Consider the following 25,604-nt stretch of genomic DNA (forward strand, 5'->3'; position numbering starts at 1 on the left):
AACGAAGCATGCCTTTCACAGCGGATCGTTGAGCTTGTTTCTGCCAGCTTGGTTTCGTGACTACATTCGTCAACATTACTCCCCGAGCCCATTTTGACATTAAAATTAATAACGCTGGATATTAAAGAAAACAAAACATGGCTGTTAGTAATGCTTTGGAAAGTGCTTAATCTACAAAGCGTACTGACACGTAAGCACAAAGAAAGCAGTTCTGCGATGAAAAATAGCTGCAGAGTAGGCTGTTTATTTAAGGGGATGTATAGTGGTTGTAGAGTCACAATTGCCCCATGATGTGGCCCTTTCCTCTGGTGAGCTCTATAATTTCATGTTGACTAAATGGTATAGATTTGAAACTGACATGAAGACAGCTGTTGTCTGAAGATACAGTATGAAAGGGAAAAAAGTAGATCTCCCATAAAATTAACTTGCCTCAAACTGGCTCAGCCAACACCTGGACATCGGAACCCTGAAATCATACATTAGCTCAAATTTAAAAAAATCTGTTCTTGTTGCTTCAGCCAATTATGTGGATTGTTTTGCAGTTCTTAGGCTTGAACGAGACTGGCTGTGTTATGAGCAGGTAGATTTTCTTATCCATTCCTTCTCTTAAGGTCTACGTGGCATAATGAAATCAATCAGTTGCTTTGGAAATGCCGAACTGAATCCACATCTCTGACCTTTGACTGTGTCTCTGAACAGGACTACAGTATGTCTCTTCAGAACCAGGGCTGGACACTTCTGATTTACAGAATAGGACGTACTAAATCAGTTTATTGCAAAGCTCACGTCTGGTGGATTAAAATTATTAACAATAAAGAGTCCTACTTCACAAAATAGTAATGTGACCTATAGCTGGCTATTTCCTTATAAGCCTATAAAATCAGGCATTTCTGATACAGGCTGTGTTCAAATATCAGATTCTTTAATCTCTCAGTGGCTCGCCACTGGAAAATAGCTGGCACCTTACAGTCCCATGAATCTTGGACTCTGGCTGATGTTTTCACTCTCTCTGAACACCAGTGGTTGTGAGGTCCACTAGTGTGCTGTTTCTTCTACTTGACCAGTAGTGCATAGTACCAGCTGTCTGATTTATTTTTGTGTAGCATCCAACAGTGTCTTTGTAAAGCACTGGAAAAAAATAAAAACAGGAAAACTTCTGTTTGAGTCTCTTGCTTGCCAAGTTTGCTCTCATGATGTGCAAAAATCTTTTAGTCACAGTTAGTGAAGCAATAACTTCTTTTTTCATTCCTCTAACTTGAAATGCACAACAGAGCAGAAAAGTCAGTGGAAAGTAGAAGGAAATAACTGAACCTAAATGAAGCAGGGTGCCTGTGGCGCAGTGCTTATTAGAATTTTTTTTATCAATTTTAAATACTTAAAATATTCCCATTCTGCTGCTCAGTCACTGTGCAGCCTGATATTTATTTAAACACCTCTGACGACTGACTGAAATGACTTGAATGACTCAAAGCTGTTAGCTGTCATAACAGTAACTCATTCACACTTGGGAAAGAGAAAACAAGATTTGTAAGGCTCCGAGTTAAATATTAATCAAACTGTGAATGTAGTCTTTTATTCTGGAGTCATATAATTATTTATATATATGCACACACTTGTAGTCTTGATGTCCTTGGAAAAAAGTTTAGTCTTTACAAGACCCTTAATAACACTATTCTGTTATCCATCTCCTAGCCTAGAACATTTTGAAAGCCTTTTATTCACAGATAGATTGCAGTAAATATACTCTTTCCCGGTGTGTTCACCCCTAACATTACTCCTTTTGGTTTGATTTATCTTCCTGTAAGACAACAGTGCGTGGAAGCATTTAAGAAGTTACAGGTCAGTAAGAATACTCCCAGTATTAGCTACTTCATGAAAAAAAAACACTTTGCAAATGAAATTAATACCATTTTAAGGGACATTGGGTTCAAGATGGAATTGCACATCCAGCATATTACAGACCTATCCATCTGGGTGTGTTTTGCTACTCAAATAAACTATGAGGGATACATTTTTCTTCGCCAGTACTCGTATTAATTATAATTAGATTTATAAGAGTGCTGACCAGGTTTAAAAGAAATCCAATTTCTGTGCTGATTGATTATGATTGCTATATGGTACTTTACGGTATAAACCGCAAAACCTCTGCAGTTGAGAGAAAGAATATCGAATGATGATAAACACCTTGACTTTGTTCAATCCATCCTTACCTTTAAGGTTTCACAAAATCTGTTTTTAGAAGGAAACCTGAAGTGTAGCGTATTCCCAAAACAACTTGAAACAACTTAGCTTGGTGTTTTTTGTGGTAGAAGTCATGAACCTGTGATTGAGTGTTTCTGTGTTGAAAACAGTGCATGCATCTCTTATGTCATTCTTATGTCTCTTCTTAAAGTCATTCCTTTGACTTCATCAGGGTTTTATGACAACATGTAAGGAGCTAATTGAACTTTAGCGGACATTCACTCAAACTGTGTTTTTCTTTTCCAGTCCCCGCAAATATTTACAACATTTCCGAAGACATCCTTGTCAATGAGGGAGAGAATGTGTCACTGAGGTGTTTAGCCAATGGCAGACCAGAGCCAATTGTCAGCTGGAGGCTTCTTAATCCATCAGGTAAGAATATTGCTGGCATTGCTGTTTAACACTCTGTGGGAACATTTTCAGAGTGGCTAAAGTTTTTGTTGGGCGTCTAAACTAAGCTTTTTTTAGACAGACTTGTTAGAATCCAGATTTTTAACAGTCACTCTTGTGAGTGCATATCTCGGGTCATGGAAATATGTTGATTGAGTTGACATAAGTCTAAAACTAGACTACCAGAAATGAATTCCCTCTCTCCCCTTTTGGACAAAGAGTCGGTCAGTGCAGCTGACATCTTTGAGGCTAACAATGTCACAACAACATGTCTGTGAAAGGTTAAATTTATAGTTTGTGTGTGACTAAGAAGTTCTTCACTGTTTTCTGACATAGAGTATGTGGAGGTCTATAGCGTATAGAAAATAATAAGACCCAATTTGTGAAAAAAACAATTTGGCACCATACTAGTCAGGAATTATCTTGGTGAGATGTTTGATGATTTCATCTACTGGTCCACCTCGAAATGTCAATGACTCTGGTGCCGGATATTTGTGTTAGTTTTGCCTTTTATAATTATTCTGTGTGCATTTTGTATGAAGCCATTTCTAGCAATAAATTCAACGCTGTATCTTGGAGAAACTGTGAAGAACTGGTCCTGATTAAATGACCCAGATGTTGGTTGCACTGCCTTTTGACATATTTCAGACTTTGGGGAAATGCTAGACTCCTATGCAAACCTCTCAACATTTGAGTTACGTCTATATGTATGTGATATTTTGTCACTTTTGGATCAAGCTAGTGCTTTGATCAAGCTGGTCAAACAACAGGCATATGAATTCAGTCACTGTTCAGCTGCTCACTCAGCTGTAGATTTCTTTCTTTTGTTCTAAACATTTAAAATGTTTGGTTGCAAGACTAATGTTTGTGCCCTTTAGTTTGTGGCGTCTTGTGTTTGTTCTGCTGATGTACAGTAGCACTACTACTGTGAGTTTATGAAGTAGTCCTTTGATTTTTCTGTGGGGGGCATCATAATCATAATGAAGTGATGAACAGAGGGACGTTCCTTCTTTAACAGTAATAAGCATATTGTTTTGTTTCAAGTGATTCATGTGCTACAGAACGTGAGAAGAAGAAGGAGCTCAGCTGTTTCTTGCCTGTTTTATACTGTTGTTGTTTTAAAGGTCTCAGATCTCATCATTTGTTGGGAATCAAATGCTCAAATCCTGGCTTGCAGCATTAAAACCTCTCTCTATTATTTTGTTGTTTCCCTGGAGCCGTGAGATTGCTTTTCGGGTTCCAGTGTTCAGATGCGTTACGCTACTCATGGCAGGGTTTAGCCTTACAAGTCATTTTTTATTAAAATTACTTTTAGCTTCTGCAGATGGGGCTGGCTGGTGCTTAGCGAGGGATAATGAAGTGCATTTGATGGTAAAGCTCCGGAATCTAGTTAAACTCTGGACATGCTTGCCATGTAGTTTGCATTCATTATCAATCAATCCATCGATATTTCCATTTTTATACTGCCCATACGGACGAGAGTGCCCTAAATTAGGTCTTCTGAGCGGTTCATGAAATGCTTTCCCTGACCTGGGAGCGGAATTGCAGAATGCTGTAGAGCTGACAGGCTTGAGAGGGGATCAGCGAGCCTGCAGTAGTCGTTCAGCACTTGAGCCCAGGAGAAGTCTCAGTCCAGAGAAGACAATTAGATCAGCTAGCTAGGGGCATACAGTACCAGTCCTTGGAAAGACCTGATAGTGAGCTTAAAATAAAAAAAAACTTTTCTTTTTTCTTTCTTCTTTCTTTTTTGCACTCAGGTCCCAAAGGGGCAATCACCCCAGAGCAAATTCGCTCTTCTTTCTGTGCTGCACCACCGTCAGCACATAATTTGCATGCTAGGTAACAGGATTGGGTCAGCTGAAAATAAAATGGTAAAGAGTTGATAACTTAAAAATTCCTCCAGAGAGCTGTTTTATTTGATTTAATCTTGTAATTACAGTGGGCTATACCTCATTGTGAGTCCTGAAGCACTAAGTTCCCCCCTGCATTTGAGAGTTGCATGATGCAGGAAATCTCAGGCCAGATAGAAGACACCAACAAAAACAGCAAGCGGGTAGACTTGGGTTACATAACCTGATTAGTAGCATGGCTCACAGATAAGACACCCCTCACCCTGATGAACATTAGTGTGTGTAATGTTAAAAGATAATTTTCTTAAAGTGATTTAACATGATACAGTCTGGAAAGGAAATCAAAGGGCAATAGTCAAGATGGTATTATTTCAGCAACTGACTAAAGAAGCCGTGGCTCCACTCTGGCTGTTTTTAGAATTTGTTAAAACCCACAATTACTTTGAAAAGATAGCAGATGCTGCCCAGTATAGAAAAGAGAGATACAGAGGCAAAAGCTTGAAGCCAAGAAGGTGCAACAAATCAGACCAACCAAGAAATACTCAGGCTAGGTTTGAAATGAGCTAAATTGCAAATCATTTGACCTAAAAAGATTAGCTCCACATTAAAAACTTATCTACGTGCTGTATTTTTCTTTTTTGTTTTTCAAAGTTGTCTAATGACAGACACTGTTTTCAGAAAATCCCTTTTTCTGAAAGGTTCTGAAATAAACTCTTTATTTCTTTATCACTTGAATTTTAGTCTCCAAAAAATGTTTGAAATGTGCAAAGTGCTTTGTCAGTAGCCATTGAAGTACCACTACTTCTGTCTGCCAAGAATTTAGGCTTTAACTTTTCTGAAAACAGAATTTTGAAAAGCATGCAGATTAGCTACTGAAAACTTAATTTACATTTATAGAGATACAGGTTTTTTTTAATGTTAATATTAGTCATTAGGAATAACTGCATTTCTTTAAGAGTTAAGTCAACCTCCTATGTACTAAAGAAACAACCGCACTACACACCTTTTGGCTCCTTAACTGGAGCTTTTACAAACCATGTGAAATGGCATGTGGTCTTTTTGATAAGGAGGCTCTACAGTAAGCAGGAAGATCTGAACTCAAGCCTCCCAGCTTATTATAAAATGCTGCCTAGTTTCATTTCAGTGGATTTTATCAAAAAACTCCTGAATGGATTCTCAGGCTTGACAGTTTGGAGAAAGAAAGAAGAAAGGCAGATTTTAAGAGGTTTAGAAATCATTTGGTCCTTTGAAATAACTGATTGTCCCAGAACAACCAAGGCCCTGTCTAATCTGAGTGCTCATCGTAGCTGTTCTCCGTTGTACTCCAAAGGAAAGGTATTGATAAGTGATGTAATGATGAGTTATGTGCATCTATATATTTTTTAGAATGTACCTGTTTTGATGCTCAAACTTGTGCTGCCAGAAATCAATACTGAATGGAGAAACGCTATCTGTACAAAGACAAGTCTGTCAGTTTATTTTTTTTTTCTCCAGTGTTGGCTCACACTGGGGTGTGCTGTGTTTCCTCTTTGATGTTGTACGCATTGCTCAGATTGTCCTGATTTTAGGAGCTGATGGGGTATCACAAACCGAACATGCTTTTTTACATTTTTTTATGAGCAGAGAACCACTCAGCTATCCATGAGAGGTAAAAAACTCAAACTTGAATTAGCCCACTAAATGCCATAAAGCCTTTAGTTCCTTGCCAGCTGAAGCAGTAGATGTTAGAATTGGATTTTGGTCTTACCTGATTCTAAGACCAAGCACCCTATTTGCTTATGCTTTATGCATATGTGTGTAGAACACTAAATCATTGAGGTTTTCAGCTTCATCCCATTACCATTTTTTTTAAATAACATGGACACAGACAAATTTTCTAAAAATATTGAGGGTATAATTGTTTATACCTTCTTTATGGAGAAAAATTGTCATTAATTTGCTGTGTCTCTGCATTGAGTCAGGTGTCGGTGATTAATAATTTATTAAATTATTTTTTAGAAGTGGATCACTATGAAAACCTTGCAGCTTTGATAGCATCAGCAGCAGCAGACATTCGATTTTGAATATGATAGCCCTCCAGGTGTTGCATGTGGATCCTGTTTGTGGATCTGCAGATGGCGGTAACTCAGCACATCCTGTCTCCTGCATTTGGCAGGATACCTGTGCTTGATGTCTTGTAAGGTGGAAAAACTGATGCATAGGCAGCCGCCACTTGGTCCTTGACAGAGGACTGGAATCCAATGTTATGGGGTCCATGAGGACTTCAAAGCCTTTTCTCCATCTTCATTGTCACTGTGTTGCTCCTCACATCTCTGCAGAAATAAAACTGTGACTTGCCATTATTCTGTATACTCCACTACTGAGGTCTTCATTAGATCGCACTTTGTCTGGCACCTCCCACTTGACCTCCTTGACATGGGTGACCCCATCTGGATCATTTATGCCAGATCTCTTGGGATCTCGGGTGCTGACAAGGTGGAAATCCGTGGAAGAGAGAAGCACATCTCACCTGCACTCTGATTAGGTGATGAAAAACACACAGGGAATGGGTTCTGGAGCACACTGAGGTTTGGTAGATAATTGCTTTACTTGATGGAGGCAAAGGTGGCTTCACTTCCCTGAAATCACCAGCAGATATTTATTTTAAAGACACTGTCCAAAGCAAAACTTCAGTTCCTGTAGTATAACATCTTGCTCTTCTTGCATTCCTACGGAACATTCTGACAGCATTTTGTATATCTTTCAAGAAAAGAACAAAGCTCAGAGAATTCCCTCTGTTGTTCTGTTTATTTTTCTATTTAGAAATTGTGTTAATGTTGGATGTGTGGGCTTCAAAGCAAAAAGGGACTCACACTAGGAACTGTCATGTGTCTTTTAGCTGGTGGGTTTTGTGTTGCCTCTGTATGTGAAAGCCTTTCCTTTACTGTAGAACAAAAGCATCTTTTTCATTTCCTGCCTATTGCTTTTTTTTAATAATGCATTTATGCCATTGACATTTGCATTCCTGTTATGACATTCATCTGAACAGAAGAAATAGGTCTGTTATTGTTTTCAGTAATGTAGAACCAAATAGCTGCTAAAGTTTAATGAGCAAGCTAGTGAAATACATATACCCTTCAGATGGAAACTGAAGCAAAGCCCAAAAAAGGCACAGTGAAAAAAATGATGAACATGATAAGTAACATTTACCGACATTTCATTGGCATTTTGTATTATCTTCGAGTGCGAATGTACATTAGATTGCTGTCATATCCTCATGGGCGCATTACAAAACAGACTTCTCCACACAGGGAATGGAATGTTCGAATACAGTCTGGTAGCATTAACTCCTCATAAAGTGTCATTTCTGGGATTATTAAGTTTCTAACTCATTTTGCTGCTCAGTTGTAAAACTCACGCAGTTTATGTTTTCATGGTTGCTTTCATCTCATTTAAAATAATTGGATTTACCTGGATTTAAAAATAAGTCCTGTGTTATTTGTCTCCGGTGAATAGCTTTCTTAGATATTTTTTTATTGGGCACATATTAGTGTGTCACGGTGCTCTTTTAACACAGCCGTGCCAACTCTCAAATATACTGTGTACACGAGATTGAAAAGTCATTGTTATTTTTGGTTTATATTTCTAAGGGTCTGCAGTATCTGATGATGACAAAACACGGGCATTATCCTGTTGTCAGTTTACAGCATTTGCAAATGTTATTTTTGGATATTTTTGACAAGATCATTTTCACAAATAATTTTTATCACTAAACATTTATTACTCCCTGAAATTGTTAAAATGTCTGCTGTTAATATGTGTCGATACACTTAAAATCTTTTGTCCTTTCATTAATTATACGATACAGCCATTGCAGATAAGGCATAGTGCCCTCGTGTGGTAGGTTTTGACTCTGCAGTTGCAGTAAATACATTTTTCAGCTGCTGTCCTGTGGGATGCTATCTTGCTCTTAATTTGTTTCCATGGTCCAGTGATACAGTATACAGTGTATACAGTGAAAGCAAGTATACAGTATATCTTCCTGCTTTATAAAAACTTTATTTTTTCATTCATTTTAAAAAGAGTAGTCAATACTAAAAATAAATAAATTCTATAATGTATGTAACATGCATACTGTATATTCAATATGTAATATGTACACACTTCCTGACCAGAAGTAGGGGCAATTTATATTATATCAACTTTTTATAAGCCAAAGGTATTTTTAATCTAAAAATGCAAGAAATATGTGGTTTGGGTCTATATGTGACGTTAGTACAGAAATAGTACAGAAAAATAAAATGAGAGTTGATGGGACATCTCAACAAATAGTAGAAACCTGTGCTTGTATTTATGCTGTACCTGCCTATAATTATGTTATTTGTTATAAATGGAAAATACAAGGTAAATGTTAAAAGAAAAAATGAGCATGCATAAGATGAGATAAATATTGTCTGTTTCTTAAATACAGTGAACATATAAATTGCCTCTGATTTATCAAGGAATGTATAGACAATATCTGCCAGGTGCCACAGATACTGAATACAACAGATAATGGATGAAATAGTAAAAGCATGCACTTCTTTCAACATTTCAGGCTCAAATGTGGCAGCCATAACAGTTATTCTGGTTACTATATTACAAAAAATAAACTGCTGATTTGGAATCAGTGGAATGAAGAGAAGAACAACTATATACAGTTTTTGTTCTACAGACAAAAATAGTATTTTCACTCTTGAACAGAGAAGACAGTAAAGAGACCTGATTCAAGTATTCAAAATCAAGGCATTTACAAAGCCTTCAGAATCAACAGTGAAACACAATCAAGGGATACAAATGGTAACTACAGGGAAGTGCATTGAAAACTGAGAATAGGAGACACTTCTGTACGTAAAGAGTTGTGGGAGTCTGGATTAAGCATCCCAGTCCTGTTGTTACAGCTGATACCCTGGCTTCATTCAAGAACGGCTGGACGTGATCCTGGGATCGATTAGCTGCTAGCAATCAGGCTAGCAAGCTGGGACAAATGGCCTCCTCTCATTTGTAAACATTCATGTGTTCTAATGTTACAACTGATCTGAGAGGATTCAGCTGAAGCACCCTTTGAAAGAAAGAAAAATGAATCCATCAATTTATCAGTACTGCAGTCTTTCTGAAAAGCTGCTTATGTATAAATGCGACCCTTTCTTTTTCAAATCGAGCACAGAATCAGAAAAAGAATAAACAAAAGGGAACTTGGATGGCGCAGAAATGTGCAAATCTGCAGAGCTCCTGATGCTCTGAGCACCCCACAGCTTCTGGCTCAGTGCTTGTTTGCAGCGTGTGAACTGGTGAGCTGCAGCCTCATCTGTGTGACCACAAATGCGTGTAACTCCCTGCAATTTATCATGTCATCCCTCTGTTCTGCAGGGAGGGTAAACTTCTGCTGTGCAAACCTACCCAGGGCATAAACATTAGGAAAAGCACACAACAGGGGGCTGGGGTTGCTGAAATCAGCCTCCTAAAGATGAAGTCTCTGGGGTGGCTGGAGAAGCAAGACTTCAGAGAATAAACTGACGAAACAGGAAGAGTGTTTGTCATTTCCACTAGGATAGAAGCCAGTGTGTTTTATTTTGTTGAGGTTAGTTCCTCCAGGGTGTTGATCCTTAAGAGCAAAGGAGGATATGAGCCTCATTAGAAACTTACGGGAGAAATTAGTGTGTAATTCATCTTTATTAGCAGTTCCCATTGGTTGCAGATTGAGACAAGACTCATGAATCTTGCACGGAAAAGCTATGGTTTGGACCCAGAGAAAACTCCTTGGCAGGAGGTTGTGTTTTTCCTTTCTGTGGACAGATTTTTAGTTTTGTTTCTTTTTTTTTCTTTTAGTGCTTGTAAATGTATCAGGCTCTGTTAGCGTACAGTATGATGTATAAATCTTTGTAATGCCATTGCCACCAAAAGGGCATTTCTTCTTTTGCAATGAGCTTTTTGTAGTGCTAAAAAATTAAAATGAGAGAATATGTTGAATGTTTTCCGATTATTAGTGGGTTTCAGCTGCACAGGTTTTAGTTATCAGAGTTGATTTACCAAAATGCACCTGTGTCTTAATTTGTAAATTAATTTTGGGGGTTTTCAGGAATTGAGGACAAGGTCTGCCCTGGATGGAAATAAAATATGCCCAATACTTTTCTCACCGTGGGGTGTAGTAATATCACTTTACTATATTATAACTATACACTTTACTATATGACAGTTATTGTACTTTAATTTCAAAATCAAATTACCTTCCTTGTTATTGTCTGATTGATAATAATTCATCAAACCCGTTAATATAAATAATTACATGTGCTATAAGATAAAAGATGGCATTCACAGCTTGAATCCCATAGTAATCTAGAGAGTATTTTGATATTTTCAAAAATGCATTTCAGTATTTCTGACATATGAAAACCTCTGGGATGAGATACCTCATATATAATAGATACTTGTATGATTGGATGAGGTGTCAATCACAGTGTGAACTAAATGGTTCTTGCTAACAAATAGGATACATTACTATTTTGTTCTTAGTAATGGTATGATTCAAGATGCTGTACAAAGCCTAATTAGGGAGAAGCTCTTTCTTTTTGCTCTACATCTTATTAATATTGAGAAAATTAGTCTTTCAATATTGAGACAAGCCTGGTCGACATCCAGGATTCTCGCAGTTGATACCATAATCCATCTGCCTACTTGCTGTGGAAGAAACTGTATGAGATTCTTGGTGGCAGTGCAGTTAGTCACATTATCTATCTGTTCACTTTGGATATTGTCTAGTTCTAGTTACTTGTAAACTCTTCTAAAATGTGACAGTGGAAGACCAGAGTACAATGTTTGCATAGAACCGTGCAATGCATGTGACGTAAGAAATGTAATTTTTGATAATGCTGCAGCAAAATCTGCTTGTGAGGCATGCAGTGTTTTTCTGGAAGGTTCAGAGCAGATACAATTGCATCTTGTGCCTGAGCAAAATTAAAGAACCATTTAGTGAAAGCCCCACTTATCTGAACCTTTTCTCATTCCTGTTTTTTAAGTTCAGCTGTTCTTTGTAATATAGGAATGAGGGCAGGAATAGAGGAATGATGAAAGTGCTATAAAGGTCCATATAATCTACAGATTGTACAGTTACTGTACTTCCAGCACACAATCACTTGTGTTAATATAATAAAAACTTTTTTCTGCTTTCCTTGAAATTTATTTTGTATCCTTAAGAGCTTGACAATAGGAAATGGTTGAATTTTTAGAGCTTTGGTACTGTTGGAAATGAGAAAATCTTTTCATTTCCTGATTTTGTAATAGTGTATTTCAATAGTATATTTTAAAGTTAAAAGCATTCTAGCTAAAGTGGATATCTAAGGACATCTCTTGTTCTTCATATTTCAATGTCACACTTTTAAGAATGATGTGTAGCTGAAAGAGAGCTGTTATGTACTGCTATTGAACAGTATATATGTTTCACGGTAAGGTTGGTGAATACCTCTTTATGGAGTATAGTGAACTATACTGTACTTCCTCATCATTTGCTCTGAGAAGGAAGCAGATGGCATTTTTCTTGCTTGAAAAACATCTCTGCCCTGCAGCTCACTGCTGTGTTCTGGTACCAGACTTCAGAACTTCCTGGGGCTTGAAAGAGCTTTATTTTTGATTGTTCCTCTTGTATTCCCTTATTTCCTTTACACATAAAGCAAAAAGGTTGACATTTAAATGGTGTAACTATAGAATTAAAGAATTTAATAAAAAATGTCTAATATATTCAAATAACCTTCAGTGCAATTGCTGCACAGTTGGTGTTTAGTCAATGCCTCACGCAGTGCCTACACAGAGCCATTGTATTGTATGGCTCCCCTACACTGCTGATGGGGAAAATAAAGTCCAAGTGAGCAGATATAGGTAGGGTTTTGCAGAGTTTTCCCACTGAGCTAAAAGGCTCGTTTGGAAACATGATTAAGGAGTCCTTGTCTTGGTTTGTTGAAATGCCTTCATTTTGTTTGAAGTCCCAGTTTTTCAGACAAGTTAGTAAATCCCGGAGACAAAATTAATTCATTGACGGCATAGAAAAAGGTTACAAATTTTGAATAAGGCACAAAATCATGAACCTTGTGAAAGTACTGTAAGTCGCTGTGTTGTCGCAAACTCGCTTTCAAGTTCCCACGAACTGCGACGTGAAGAGGCCCTTCCTGCTCACTAGTCACTGTAATGACTCATGTAGCGTGATACAATGCAAATACCTGGAAATTTTCTCTATTTTGTGATGGAAATTGGAAGATTTAGAAGTTACTCTGTTTAATTTACTTTTATTGCAGTACAAAATACACAGTAATACACTCATCGATGTTGATTCTTTCTAACCACAAAAAATAAAAATAGTGTTGTATTTCACCTTTACAATATTTTGTCTTCTTTGCTGTTAATAATCAGGGTAGAGAAAAAAGAGAGCCCTGAGAGTTCTGGTTTTAAAGGCCTTTATTGCATTGCATTTGGATTCTGCCATTAAGCTACAGTTTATGCCAGAGATGCAGGGCAAATGCAGTGCCGTACTTTGACCTGTCAGTGCTATTTCCTGCAGTGGGTTAAAGTTTTCATTTAGGCTAACAACCACTTCAAGAGCCTCCCTATGACTCCCTAGTACTGAGCACAAGCTGGCATGTCATAATTGGGAAAGAGAATTTTCTTTTTAGTCTGCAATTTACCCCCAGCTATCAATGAAAGAACTGTGATTAAATCTGTTACTTTGTCAATCAGCATGTTCATTCACAGGTTTTTTTCCTGTTTATCGCCTCAGGTAAAAGGGTTGAGGACAAGCGATAGAGAATACCTTCAAATTTTTAACAATAACTTTAATTTGGAGGTTCTGAATACACAAGCTTTCTGGATTCTGTCAGCAGTGCATTGCTGTTCTACTCCATTTTTTCCTGAACCACTTGGTAATTAACCACCTTAATTACGAAAAATACAGTATGGTTTCCAGAAATAAATACATTAAATTAAAGTATAATTGAAATATGAAACCTTGAAGAAGAATTATGCATGTTTATATTTATTACAATTTTGAAGGAACAATAATAGATTCTCATAATTATTTTTGCCTGTGTGCTTTTAGACATGGCTATAAATATGGACAGTGCACTGGCAACACCTAATGTGAAATCAATGTCTACATCTCATTTGGGATACTGAACTCAACAAACAAACCAAGAACGTTGTATCCACTGAGGACCAGTAGGGAAAATCAATTCTAGATATCTTAGAAAAAACATTTATCTAATTGCTGTATACAACGGACTACACTATAAAAAAGGAGAATTAATTTTAATTGGTTCTAAAGTAGAATACAGAAAATTCAAATCCCATCACACATTTATTTTTATAAGTATTTGTTTCTAAATATACCATATTGCCAGATAATACAGTATGTCTAATGTTATATACTGAGAATAAAAATCCAAAGTTATAGCTGCAAAAAACAAATCATAATTATAATTTCATATAGCAGGTGTTCTGACATTTTATTGAACAGACGTGACCTACATTTGGTAGTTTTGCTCAACATCAGGATTGATTAGCAGGAACTCTACTAGGAAAACTGCAGGCTAGTAGCATACATGGCCACCATTTGTAGCCGTACATGAGTAACACCTGTTTTTCACTAGGTTACAGATGTAGTCTATTCCACGGGCCTGTCTGCTGGTCTTTCACCACTGGTCCCATCGTAGATGCCACATGGCAGCCCAGCTCACTGGGACTCAAGACTGGTGTGGTGCATTCTCATTTCATTCTTATGGTGTCAGGGATTCACTGTCACATAAGCAGCATGAGAACATGCATTGCCCTTTACAATGTTGGCACATCAGGATGTGGTCCCAGGACTAAGTCACTGTAACACAGAGCTGCGAGGGTACTATCAGTCACAACTAGACACTCCTGACCAGGCCATCATCACTGTACAGCACTTGGAATTCCCCATTTTATCTTTAGAAGATTACTCGTCTTCACCCATATTGTGACCCATCATGGAAGGGCTATATTCGGCTGTAATTAATTAATTGCTTACACTTATATAGCGCTTTTCTGGACACTCCACTCAAAGCGCTTTACAGGTAATGGGGACTCCCCTCCACCACCACCAGTGTGCAGCCCCACCTGGATGATGCGATGGCAGCCATAGTGCGCCAGAACGCTCCCCACACACCAGCTATCAGTGGGGAGGAGAGCAGAGTAATGAAGCCAATTTATAATTTCATAGATGGGGATTATTAGGAGGCCATGATTGGTAAGAGCCAATGGGAAATGGGTTACACCCATACTCTTATCGAGAAACGCCGTAATGTCGTTGTATTGGCAGATTAACTATTACTACCCAGCATGGTCACAGGCGACCACGGGCTGAGTCAATATTTACCTAAGACGCACGTCTCACGGCATCTTGTTTCCTCAACAAAACCACAAAACATTTACAGAAAACCTTTTTATCAATCGAAAAGGGACAACTGGAGCTTCAGAAAACCATTTTCAGAACGGAAAAACACCAAGGTAACCAATCAAAAAAGGATTGTGCACTTCGATATCGCCAGCAACCACGGGCTTTTTACCAACACAACCACAAAACATTTACAGAAAACCTGTTATCAGTCGAAAAAGGACAACCGGAGTTTTACAAAACCATTTTCAGAACAGGAAAACACCAAGGCAATCAATCACAAGGACACTTTTTATCTGATGATGTACTTCAGCAAACTTCCAAAGTGCATCGATAATGTAATCAATAAGCCAGAAAACATGACCGTAAAAACAAAAACTTATTCGGGAGTACGATATATATCCTCAAAAGGCTATATTAACCCACTTACAGACCTGGAAGAAACTGAAAGTTATTGGCTTTGGAATAGAAATTCGAAGCTGGATCGCCTGAAAATAAGGTGATCTGATTGGTGAAAAACACTGTCATTCATTGTACTTTCAGCCATTCAGACCCTTAGGGAGTGAGACTTCCTCTGGAAGCCTCTGGCTGCATTCCACCTGCAATCTAGCTGTCAGTCATTGACTCAGAAGGGGTAGTCAATCAGATTGTTATCAGTGGTCCTTTTTTACACCAGAATGCAAGTCTAAGCTTTTTTTTCCAATGCCTAACATCAGAAAAAGGCTATTTAATGGTGTCTAAAGGCTTTTTATAGCAATTGCAATTTTATTGTTATTGCTTTCTGTAACTTTTATGATTTTTTTTGGGGGGGGGTGCGAAAAATGTAATTCCAGGTCCAGTCTTCACAAAACATTACATAGAATTTTTTCAAATTTGTCCCAAATTTTTGTCCAAGCTAGTAGACACCTAAGACAAGACCTGCAAGCATTTTTCACCTGATGGTGAAAAGGCATTATCTTGTCCTTTTTGTGTCTTTCATTCTTGTTCTCTTGCCAGACCTGAGATTCGACAGGTTAAATCTCTTCATCACCTGTGCCCAATCAACACTCACTAATGAGGTGATATAATGCTTATGCAACAGTAAACTGTATCACAGTCAATTCAGAATGATAAAATATTTAAACGTATGCTAGGAATAATGCCAAAATCCGTTTGCTGTCAAATGTGAAAACTTTCTCTTCAGTACATAGCGTAAGAACCATCTCCTCGCTCAAGGCAAATTACCATTAGAATTTAAGAGGCACAAGCTCATCAGACTAGACAGAGTTTTATGCTTTCTGAGGGATTGCATTCCAGAGGGATGCTGATTGATTTAATTTAGATAAAGGCATACAATGCATATTAAGTTATTTTGTCTGTCAAATGGTTTATCGAACTTGCTTTATGACTTTTTCATGGATAGAAAAGGGGACCTGACTAGTAGGTTTTTGAAAGCTCACTGTGGAAAATCAGATTGTTGCTGCTAGAGATTCTAGTAGTCAGGGTAAGGATGTAAGACAGGTTGCAAACAAGAGGGGACCATATAACCCACTTGGTAGTTAGTAGCAAACTGCAGCCATTTCTTGAAATCAGTCAAGCTGTTGGCTTGTAGGCTGTTCGAGACTCCCACAACCCTTAAATGGTTAGATGGTGGTATCCTTCCTGCTCAGCTACAAATTGCAGTGTGGTAACGGGGGGAAGTGTAATGTTAATCGAGATTCTATCTAGGCAGTGCACGTTTTGCCAGGGCAAAATTAGCGTTGATGTTTGATGTTAGCCTCAAATCGAGGAACAGGCTATAAAATCTGGGCTACCTGAAGCTCTCTCCCCTAAAATGGGCAGTAGTGGACCCCACACAGTTTTCTCCTTTGGATGTTGCCCGTGTTCTCCACTGGCTGCTATATTATGATTGGCTGAAATATACTGTAGCAGCCCCAGATCAGCATGTGAGGTGAAAGTTGCCTCACTGCAGGTGCCTGTCTCTCCAAAGCTCTGTGGACACATCATATTGCGATTCATTGCAGTGAGGTGCTGTGCTCTTCGTGTTGCTCAGGTCATATATGTGTAAATCTGCCTTTACAGCAAGAAAAAAAATCAAAACATGAATCGATTTTCCAGAAGCAGTTTAAATTAAAATGTAAAATACATCCCTTTTCTGTAAGTTTGCATCAAATGAGTTTTATTACGGAAGCAGATTGACAACCAGTAACATCAAACTGCTGTCTAAGCCAAGAAGTGATAAGGATATATGTGGGCTTGAAAGTCTAATGCATCTCGACCGCTATTTGGCATTAATTTAATAGCACCACATTTGCTTAAAATGAGAGAAGTGGAAGCATAATTGTCTCAATTATAATCTGCTATTATTCCAAGCCAAAATTATTTTTTCATTGGCAGAGAGCATGTGTTAATGCCCAGTAATTATATATTTGTCAGCATGCGTTAATGTCCAATAATTGCATGTTTGTCATGTTAATTTTCACCTTACCAGGGTCTTGCATTAGAGTTCACCAGCTATAAATATGCTTGTCGAGAGGCATTGACTAGGGTTTCCCATCAAGAGCAATCACAAGTAAACAACAACATCACCATCAATTTAAATGGATGTTACCAAAGCCATTAGGTTGCTTCAGGCACACTTATGCCGCAGGCTATAATGTATGCAATAAGCTTCCTGCCAAACCCTATTTCTGTTTGAAATGAGTGGGGAAAATATTGGGCAAATACCTTGTACTTCACTAAAAGGACCTGTTTTCTACATGTTTATGGGGATTTAAGTAACAGACTGGACAGCCACATTCTTATAATGACCTCTCTTTAATAAAAGAATACTAATTGCAGTAAGACATCATTCTGTTTTCTGATAACACCATTTTACACCTAGCCCCCCTGACATCATAGCTGATAGTGCTGTGCTACCTTGAAATTATCCTTATGGGTTTGAAGGAATGTCAAATTGCATGAGCGTTTTTCATGCCTTATCTATTCCTTTATTGTCTTCTTCTTAGATTACAGTTTTCACAGTACTGTCCCTCTTCCGGGGATGGAAACGGTGAAAGATTATATTTTTTACTTGGATTTTAATTCATGGGGATTTATTAAATTACACCTTGAACTGGGAAATGGAAAAGCTCTCTTTCCAATGTGCTCAGTTAATGGCAGAAGATGATTATGGGGAATTTCCATTCAACTCCTCTTCCAAATAATTTGACCTACTTTAGTGTCTGGGGTTGAAGAAAGCAAGCCTTAAAAGTAGGGTTTGAATATAGTACCAAGTATGTACTTGTACAAATTTTGGAAACTAATTATAATCCTATTTTGAAGTGTAGGTACAGTATAATCTTAAAGTTGCTTTGTTTAATACCAGGTTTCCAAAAAACTGCCTTTTTCAGACACAACTGAGACACAGGATCTTTGGAAGGCACAGAAGTGGCATCTTGCTGAAATACAGTAACTTCTCAAAAATATACATCAGGGCAAAATCAGACTGTCCCTTGAAAAGCTGTCCTTATGTCTATTGTCATAGTAAAATTTTATGGTAAACAGCCTGTGTACAGTAAATGTGGGTGTGTTTTACAATAAGTCAGTGACCATTTGTAGTGGTGGCCACTGGCTCAGTTCAGCATTACACCAGTTGCTGTGTTTAGCTATTTTAAATACAGAACAGCACAGTGTAATCAGAAAGTGACTTGAAACATGAATTGACAGGTGTCTGTGTCTTTTAGCATGTTTTACTGTAATTATAGTACACTGGACGAGGATTGGATTTGTGGTAGATGAAGTGATAGATGCAGAAACGAATCTGAGTGTTCCTCACAGTATGTAACCCAGCTCTGTAACGACCCACCCAGGGACGCTGAGAGTAGCATTGTCCGTGGCATTGTCCATAACATTGTCTGTAGCATTGTCCATAACATTGTCCGTAGCATTGTCCATAGCATTGTCTTGTCAGTGTCTCGTCTGTATTCGCACCGTAGACCTGGAGAGCGATATCTCACTCCTCTGTATACTTGTATATGGCTGGAATGACAAATAAACTTGAACTTGAACTTGTAAAAAAGGAAATAGGGTAAATTAAGCCATGGGTAAATCATAAAAGGACACCTAATGTGTATAGGAGCCGATATTGGTTCATGTAAATATGTTTTCCTTGACTGTTGTGGATCTGTTTAGTTTACTGTATTGACAAAATGCTCTTGCTTGACGTTTTTATAAGTCTAAGTGGTTATGTAGTGGCTATGTACTGTATTTATGAAATGTAAACATTTCTCGGCTCCGATATTATGGTGATGGGAACCGCTACACAGGGTCCAGGACAATCCTGGTTTTATGTGAAAAGTTTTAGAGATTTTAAAAAACAACAGAACACTTCTCCATCTGAAACGGCACTAAACCCAGAACAGGCCCAGACAAATTGACTGCAGCCACCTCCCTAGCTCCCCAGCTCATGCAGCCATGTCCATGTCCGCTTCTGGGGGCTGCCAGACCTTGACTACAGTGCTGTTTTCTCCTCAGTAATCGGATTCAGATGCTCACTGATCTCCTTTGGTGACCCAAACACCCATTAATACACATAAACCTGAGAAAGCCCTCACTTTCCAATCGGTCGTTTAGGAAATGATTAAACAGGGGTGGGCTATATATAAATCCAGGCTCTAGAGTAGTACAGTATCCATTGGACACATCCAGTCAGGTGGTGGCTTATTGTCATTGTGCCATCTAACTGCATAAGCTGGCACAGAATACGTATTTTTACCTTTTTACCAGTAGATGCCTGGCTTTTCATCACTTTCATAATTACATGGGTGATATCCATTTCTTTCCTGTCTCTTATATGGTATACTGTATATGCAGTTGCTCTATAGAGTGTGATCCAGTGCGGCATTAAATTACTGTAATTTACTATAACACATCTGCTACATTTAAACAGTAGGTCACATTACAATACCGATTAAACTTGGTTAACCACAGTCACACAAATGTAATTGGTGCACTACTACCACCTTAAAAACTTAAACATTGAATAAACTATCAATCAGAATTATCAAGCAGTGCTGAAGCAGCTAAACCAACTAAAATCACTGAAACTGCACCCTGCAGCTACATAAATGTGGAGTCTTTAACGATTTCCCTTTGTGACAGCAGAATCAGACTTGATTTGCACTACACCATACATAAACTGTATTTTTAAGAGGATGTTTAATGATTTTCATTTGAACTACCACTTCAAACAAATAAATACACATATATTCTGTAATAAAAACACAGGCAGGCTCTAGCCCCTGAAGAGCTGTTGTTTCAGATTGAAACATCTAAAAGCCTATTTCTTGGTTCTGAAAAAGTACTGTAAATTCTTCAGAGAACATGTATGGAGTTTTGAACAGTTTGCATTTTAGTATTTTTTCCATGTTCACAGTTTTACAAAGTGCTACAGAAAGCATTGATAGTATACTTTTTTTAAAAAAATAAAGGGACATTGTTGTAATAACTAGGGTAAGATTGCAACAATACTGTGAATGATGGAATTGCAAGCAAGAATTTGGAACTGTTTCTAAAATGATCCTTTGAGTAATATGACAAATGAAGTAACTTGTAGTGTATATCCTATTCCTATTAAAGCGTTCAGTATTATAATTATAATTATCATTTTATTAATGCAGATTGTGCTCAGGCTAGCACACAAAATTCATGTAAGCCTTTTGAGGTAAACTAAATTAATATTATTACATTTAATTTTAGTTAATTTACTTAGACATTCTCAAACATCTATGGCTGTATATCAAAAAACAAACAAACAAATATCCTGTCCCAAATTAACTAGATCCTTAATTTATAAGAATGTATGCAGATTGCACAGCAGTACCACTAACCCATATTGTAATTTAACGTTACAAACAAATGAAATTCTCAACATTTAGAAAACAGCGAATGTTGAAAAGCAGAGATGCTGCCAGTTTAAATAATCCGCACAGATATTTTAAGCAGTTTGGTGTTTGGGTTTAGAAGTAATCACACTCCTCATAGCCTAGGTCAGCACAGATCAGGGGGTAAGGAAGACATTACCTCACCAACTCAAATAAGATGGAAAGATGGAGGCCAGATTATTCAAGCCCGCAGTGGAATTAGCAGTGGCTAACACTCCTACTCAGCTGAACAGTTGCATGGATCTTTAGCAACCCAATGGCATTAATGGATGACATCTCTTATTGCACACTATCCCAGGTCATCATAGAGAAGCACTGGCTTGGAAAGTTTAGTCCAAAGACAAGACCCTGCCCATTGTTCCACTAACAGCACTTACAGCAGTAACCTGGTGTTCCTTATCCCAGCACTGACCAGCCCTGGCCTTTACTTAGCTTCTGGGATCAGGCAAGAGCAGACTTCAAGTTGGTATCAAGATCTATTAGTATTAGGCACCTTTAGGATAACTGGGGCTCTACAAGAGCCTTAAAGCCCTAATGGAGTACCTAGTCAACTCAAAATATGAGCAGGGTACCATCCTAGGTTCATTTTCTTCTATGAAATATTTCTTCACTACTAAGAGAAATATTCATTTATCCCTTTTAACTACTGGAAATGTTGTTAAAGGGAAAGCATTTTGGTATTTTTTTTGTCTTCTAGGTTAATACAGTGTTGTGTTTATATTTCTCATTGTTGGGAACTGAAAGGTTAGCCTCTGCAAGTACCCACTGCCAGATCTGGCACCAGCTGGTATCCAGATGTGTCAGGCACTGATGTCCCAAATGGTAGCCTTTTGGTCCTATCAGATATGTTTGCTCTACATGTGTAATGCTCTTTATGTAAACCTGAGATTCAGTGACTGATGCCTTTGAGATTTTCTATTTAAATATCAAAGCCTTGCACCATGTCAAGCGCTGATTATTTGTTTATGTCGTACCCTGTGGAAATGAAGGTCAAGGAGCTTGGCTGGCTCTCTCAGCCTGGAGATTTTGACTCCCTTTCATGTGCGCTCGCTGTTGCTGCTGGTTTTACATTTCGAGCTGGGCAGCACCATAGACGTACAGCGCTGCCGTATTCCATAGGAGGACCCCTGTTACAGATTACCTCATGTCAGTTCTGCTTACAACACATCTCAGAGGACACCTCATCCCAGACACAGTCAGAGGAGCTTTCTGAAAAATGACAGGTAGATAAAGATCTATGTTAGGAATATCAGAGATAGTGTGCCCCTTTGGTTGCCATAAATGCTATTCAATACCCAAAACAACACATTTAAATTATGAGAATAGCATTCGTATGCTACATGTATATTGTGTGTATACTTACTGTACGTATACAAATAAATGTGTATAAGCTGCTGAGCTGGGCTGGAGAACTGCAAGTCAGGTGTCATCCTGAAGTTCTACGACCAATAACGGGTTTAAAAAGCACTAGAGAAGTGTGGTTTTCATCCCTCTCCTTGTGTTGTTTCTCTCACTGTCAATAAAACAAAACTCTGTTCAGACACTGAGTCTTCCACTGATACTGAGTCAGTACATTTTCTTCCAGTGTGTTTCACCCACTAACTCAACAGCATGAAACAGGATTTTCTGAGTGTCAGAAGATTTCCCTTTAGAAAAGAAATGGGAGGCCTGTGGGCACCACCCTGTTTAGAGTCCAGGGGCTTATTCCTGCTTCTCATTTATAGAATAATGTGGAATTGTTACAGTCACGTCTTACATTTCACAATTAACACATAGTGTGCTGTCTAGTGCTGACAGTGGACTTTGCCTTGGTAAAATAAAAACTGTGGTTCATGGTTCTGGAGCTGAAGAGTTCTCTGAAGAACTGTCGGATCTCATAAATGTAGAATAATGACAGTTATTACTTTCCCCCCAAAAAAACAACATTTAAGAAATGAGAGTCTAGCTGATAAAATCTTTGTATTACTTATTTAACATTTGTAAACTGCCTGTAGCTGCTGTAAAACTGACAGACTTAGGACTAATGAAGTATTTAAGGGGCCTGATTATTTGCATATTTAAATGTTAAGAGTTTCTTTATCGTTGTTCCTCGGAGCCCTGTAGGATAGATGCAGAGTCTCTGGATGTTGATGTTTTGCTAAGGGGGTAGCTGGGAGAATCCCTAAGAGCATTTATATGTCACATCCCACATTACCCTTTTCTTCTGTTTTTGTTTCTACCTACTGGCAGCCAGGAAATGTGGTCTAAAATGTCTCTACTTTACCAGCAGTTCTCTCTTTTTAAAACCATGCTGCATGTGTCCTGCAGCACCACCTGTGACCTTTATAGATAAGCTTTAAAAAATAAAAAATGTCCAATGGGCAGCGCACAAAACATCTCAGGTGTGGTACGTCTGTTTCTGGTCATATTGATCACCATTCAGCAGTCTCTAGGCAACATAGCTGCAATCAATACCAGTAACAGTATGCTGTCTCTTTCATTAAATAAGTGTTTTGTTTGTATATTTTTTGTAATACTGAAGGATACACTTGTTAATTCTCTGCGCTCATTTAATGGTAAAAAATCTATGATTCTCAGCATGCGTATTGACTTGAATTGAAATGCTGCTGTCTACAGTTGAAAATGCTAGCTTAGAAAACAATAAAGACCATCTGTCAATCATCAGAATGCAATGCAGGGGCTTGAGGCTGTGGGCTGCAGTAGGTCATCAGGCAATTCATCTGAAAGTGCACCTATTGTTACAGAATTGAATCAGTGGCCTTGGTAGTAGGGGATTCTGGCATTCATGAAATAAACAAACTAAAACAAATTAAACAATAAAATTCAGGGAGAAAAAAAATCTTTTATTGCCAAACTATTAACATTTCTTATTTCTTGTCAGCGTTTTAAAAATGTATCATGCATTTATTTTGCCATTGTATTTGAAAAGGACAAATGTTTGGGAAACAGAAAGCTCAGTCTGTGGTTTTCTCCTGTAGTTCGTAAATAAGAAATGTATTAAACATGTTGAGATATTGTTGTAACCATTAAGCATTACCATCAGGTAAATTAATCCCTAACTAATTAACCAATGTTTACTGGAAACATGCTATTAAATGTCATCTTCTAAAAACTGCATAAACAGTGTTTTTACTTTAATGTGTTGTTTTTTTCTGTAGAGCACAAACTTGTAAGGACTCAAATTGGAGAAGAAAAAAATCTGGCAGAGCAAACTTTTGTTACATCCTTACCCAAAATTTCATTTTTGTGAACCTGAAAAATTCAGATGGAAGATAAAATCGGATATGGCAGTCATCATAGATAATATTCGGGTTATGTGAGGAGGCACAAAAAAGAGAACTGTTTAGTGATCTTTTGCAGACTTTTTCTAAATTCATAGGTACTCTTACCAGGACTGGCCACCAAGCTTCCCCACGATTTTCAAATGTTCATTTACTGTACAGTATAAAACCAGGTGCAGTGTACGTTACTGCAAGTAGGCTGACATATTATCTTGGGTTGTCAGCAAGAAAGACATTTTCCAAAGATGTGGTCTGTAAGAGCATAACAATAGTTGCAGACGAGAGGAAGTCTTTCGGCCGTCTAAACCATTTGGCACTTAATAAATGACTGATCCAAGAATCGCCAAGAAGCCAGGATATCGGCTTCAACAGCACGGCTCGGTGCCTTGTTTCACACTCCCACAGCACTTTAGTTGAAGCCTTGTCTGTCCGTTGTTTTAAATGCACTTCCACGTTGTTTCCACTTGTGTCCTCCGATCCATTTTATCTCCAAGAAGACTGCTGGCTTCAGTCGGTCAGTGTCTTTGAGGATTTTGAATACCTGTATCCGGTCCCTTTGTAGTCTTCTTGGTTCAGGACTAAGAAGGGTCAGTTCTTTCACTGCCTTAGTGTAAGCACTCAGAAATTGTTTGCTCATGAGAAATACAGTACATTCGAGACAATCTATGAGGAATCCATCAAGGACTGACATCTTTAGATGCATACTACTGCATCAACATCCAGATTCATTTGCGTTGATTATTTTTCCCTGTCTAAGTTGCAATGGCTCATGCAGTACTTGCTGTTCTGTTACTGTGTGATTTATGGACAGTACAGCATTTGCATTTGTGCTTTCGTAAACCTTCAGTTCCACGAATGTATGCTTGCATATTGCTTAGACTAGTTTCTTACATGTTAAAAGGCAGGACATATGTCAGCTCAGTAGTAAAGAAGCCTTTATTTAGACTGAAGGCTATGGGGGGATACAGTGTGTAGCAACTGGACCTTGCATGGTCAGCATTCCTGTGGTTTACAGATATTCTTTCCATATTTGTCCCATATATGTCTTTGTTCCAGCACAGTGTTTTCATATTTCTAAGCAAACACAAGAGGTTGTTCGTGCTGCACCAAAAAGCTCCTATTAAAGAACTGTGGGAAGGAGAGAACGTGATTCCCTGCTCAACTCTTTGGGCAGATTGTGCAGACTGTGATTTTATAGCTTTTTACTTGCTAGCTGTATCTGCAGTGGTCTGTTTGTCATATACTGTAAAGCAAGCAAAAATAACGACTACAATTAAGCGCCATATACCTGTAAAGCATTTTCTTCGTGGTTTTGTAATGTCAAACATGATATGGTTATTTTATATCAGGGTGTGTCTGCACACCTCAGGGAATCTGATCAGGTAAGTGGCTTCCAGGAGGAGTTTGTCAGGCCTTTCTAGACCTGACCCACCAAGTCCATGTGAGCTAAAGGGGTTTTTAAAACAAACACTGTAAAGGAGGAACGCTAAAGAAGGAAGAAGAGGCCTAAGGTATTGGCATG

At 38.2% G+C, this 25,604-nt stretch overlaps 1 protein-coding gene across 4 annotated transcripts in view; it reads left to right on the forward strand.

Moving 5' to 3' along the window:
* lsamp (limbic system associated membrane protein) overlaps positions 1–25,604 on the forward strand; it is a 628,552-nt gene that overhangs the window by 553,350 nt on the left and 49,598 nt on the right. For all 4 annotated transcript variants that reach the window (XM_015341696.2, XM_069189853.1, XM_015341695.2 and 1 more), the window contains one exon: positions 2,488–2,613. In XM_015341696.2, the coding sequence (XP_015197182.1) occupies positions 2,488–2,613 (126 nt within the window). The remainder of the gene's footprint in view (positions 1–2,487; positions 2,614–25,604) is intronic.

This window comes from Lepisosteus oculatus, chromosome 5 (assembly GCF_040954835.1).
Source record: "Lepisosteus oculatus isolate fLepOcu1 chromosome 5, fLepOcu1.hap2, whole genome shotgun sequence".
NCBI classification, from domain to species: domain Eukaryota; kingdom Metazoa; phylum Chordata; class Actinopteri; order Semionotiformes; family Lepisosteidae; genus Lepisosteus; species Lepisosteus oculatus.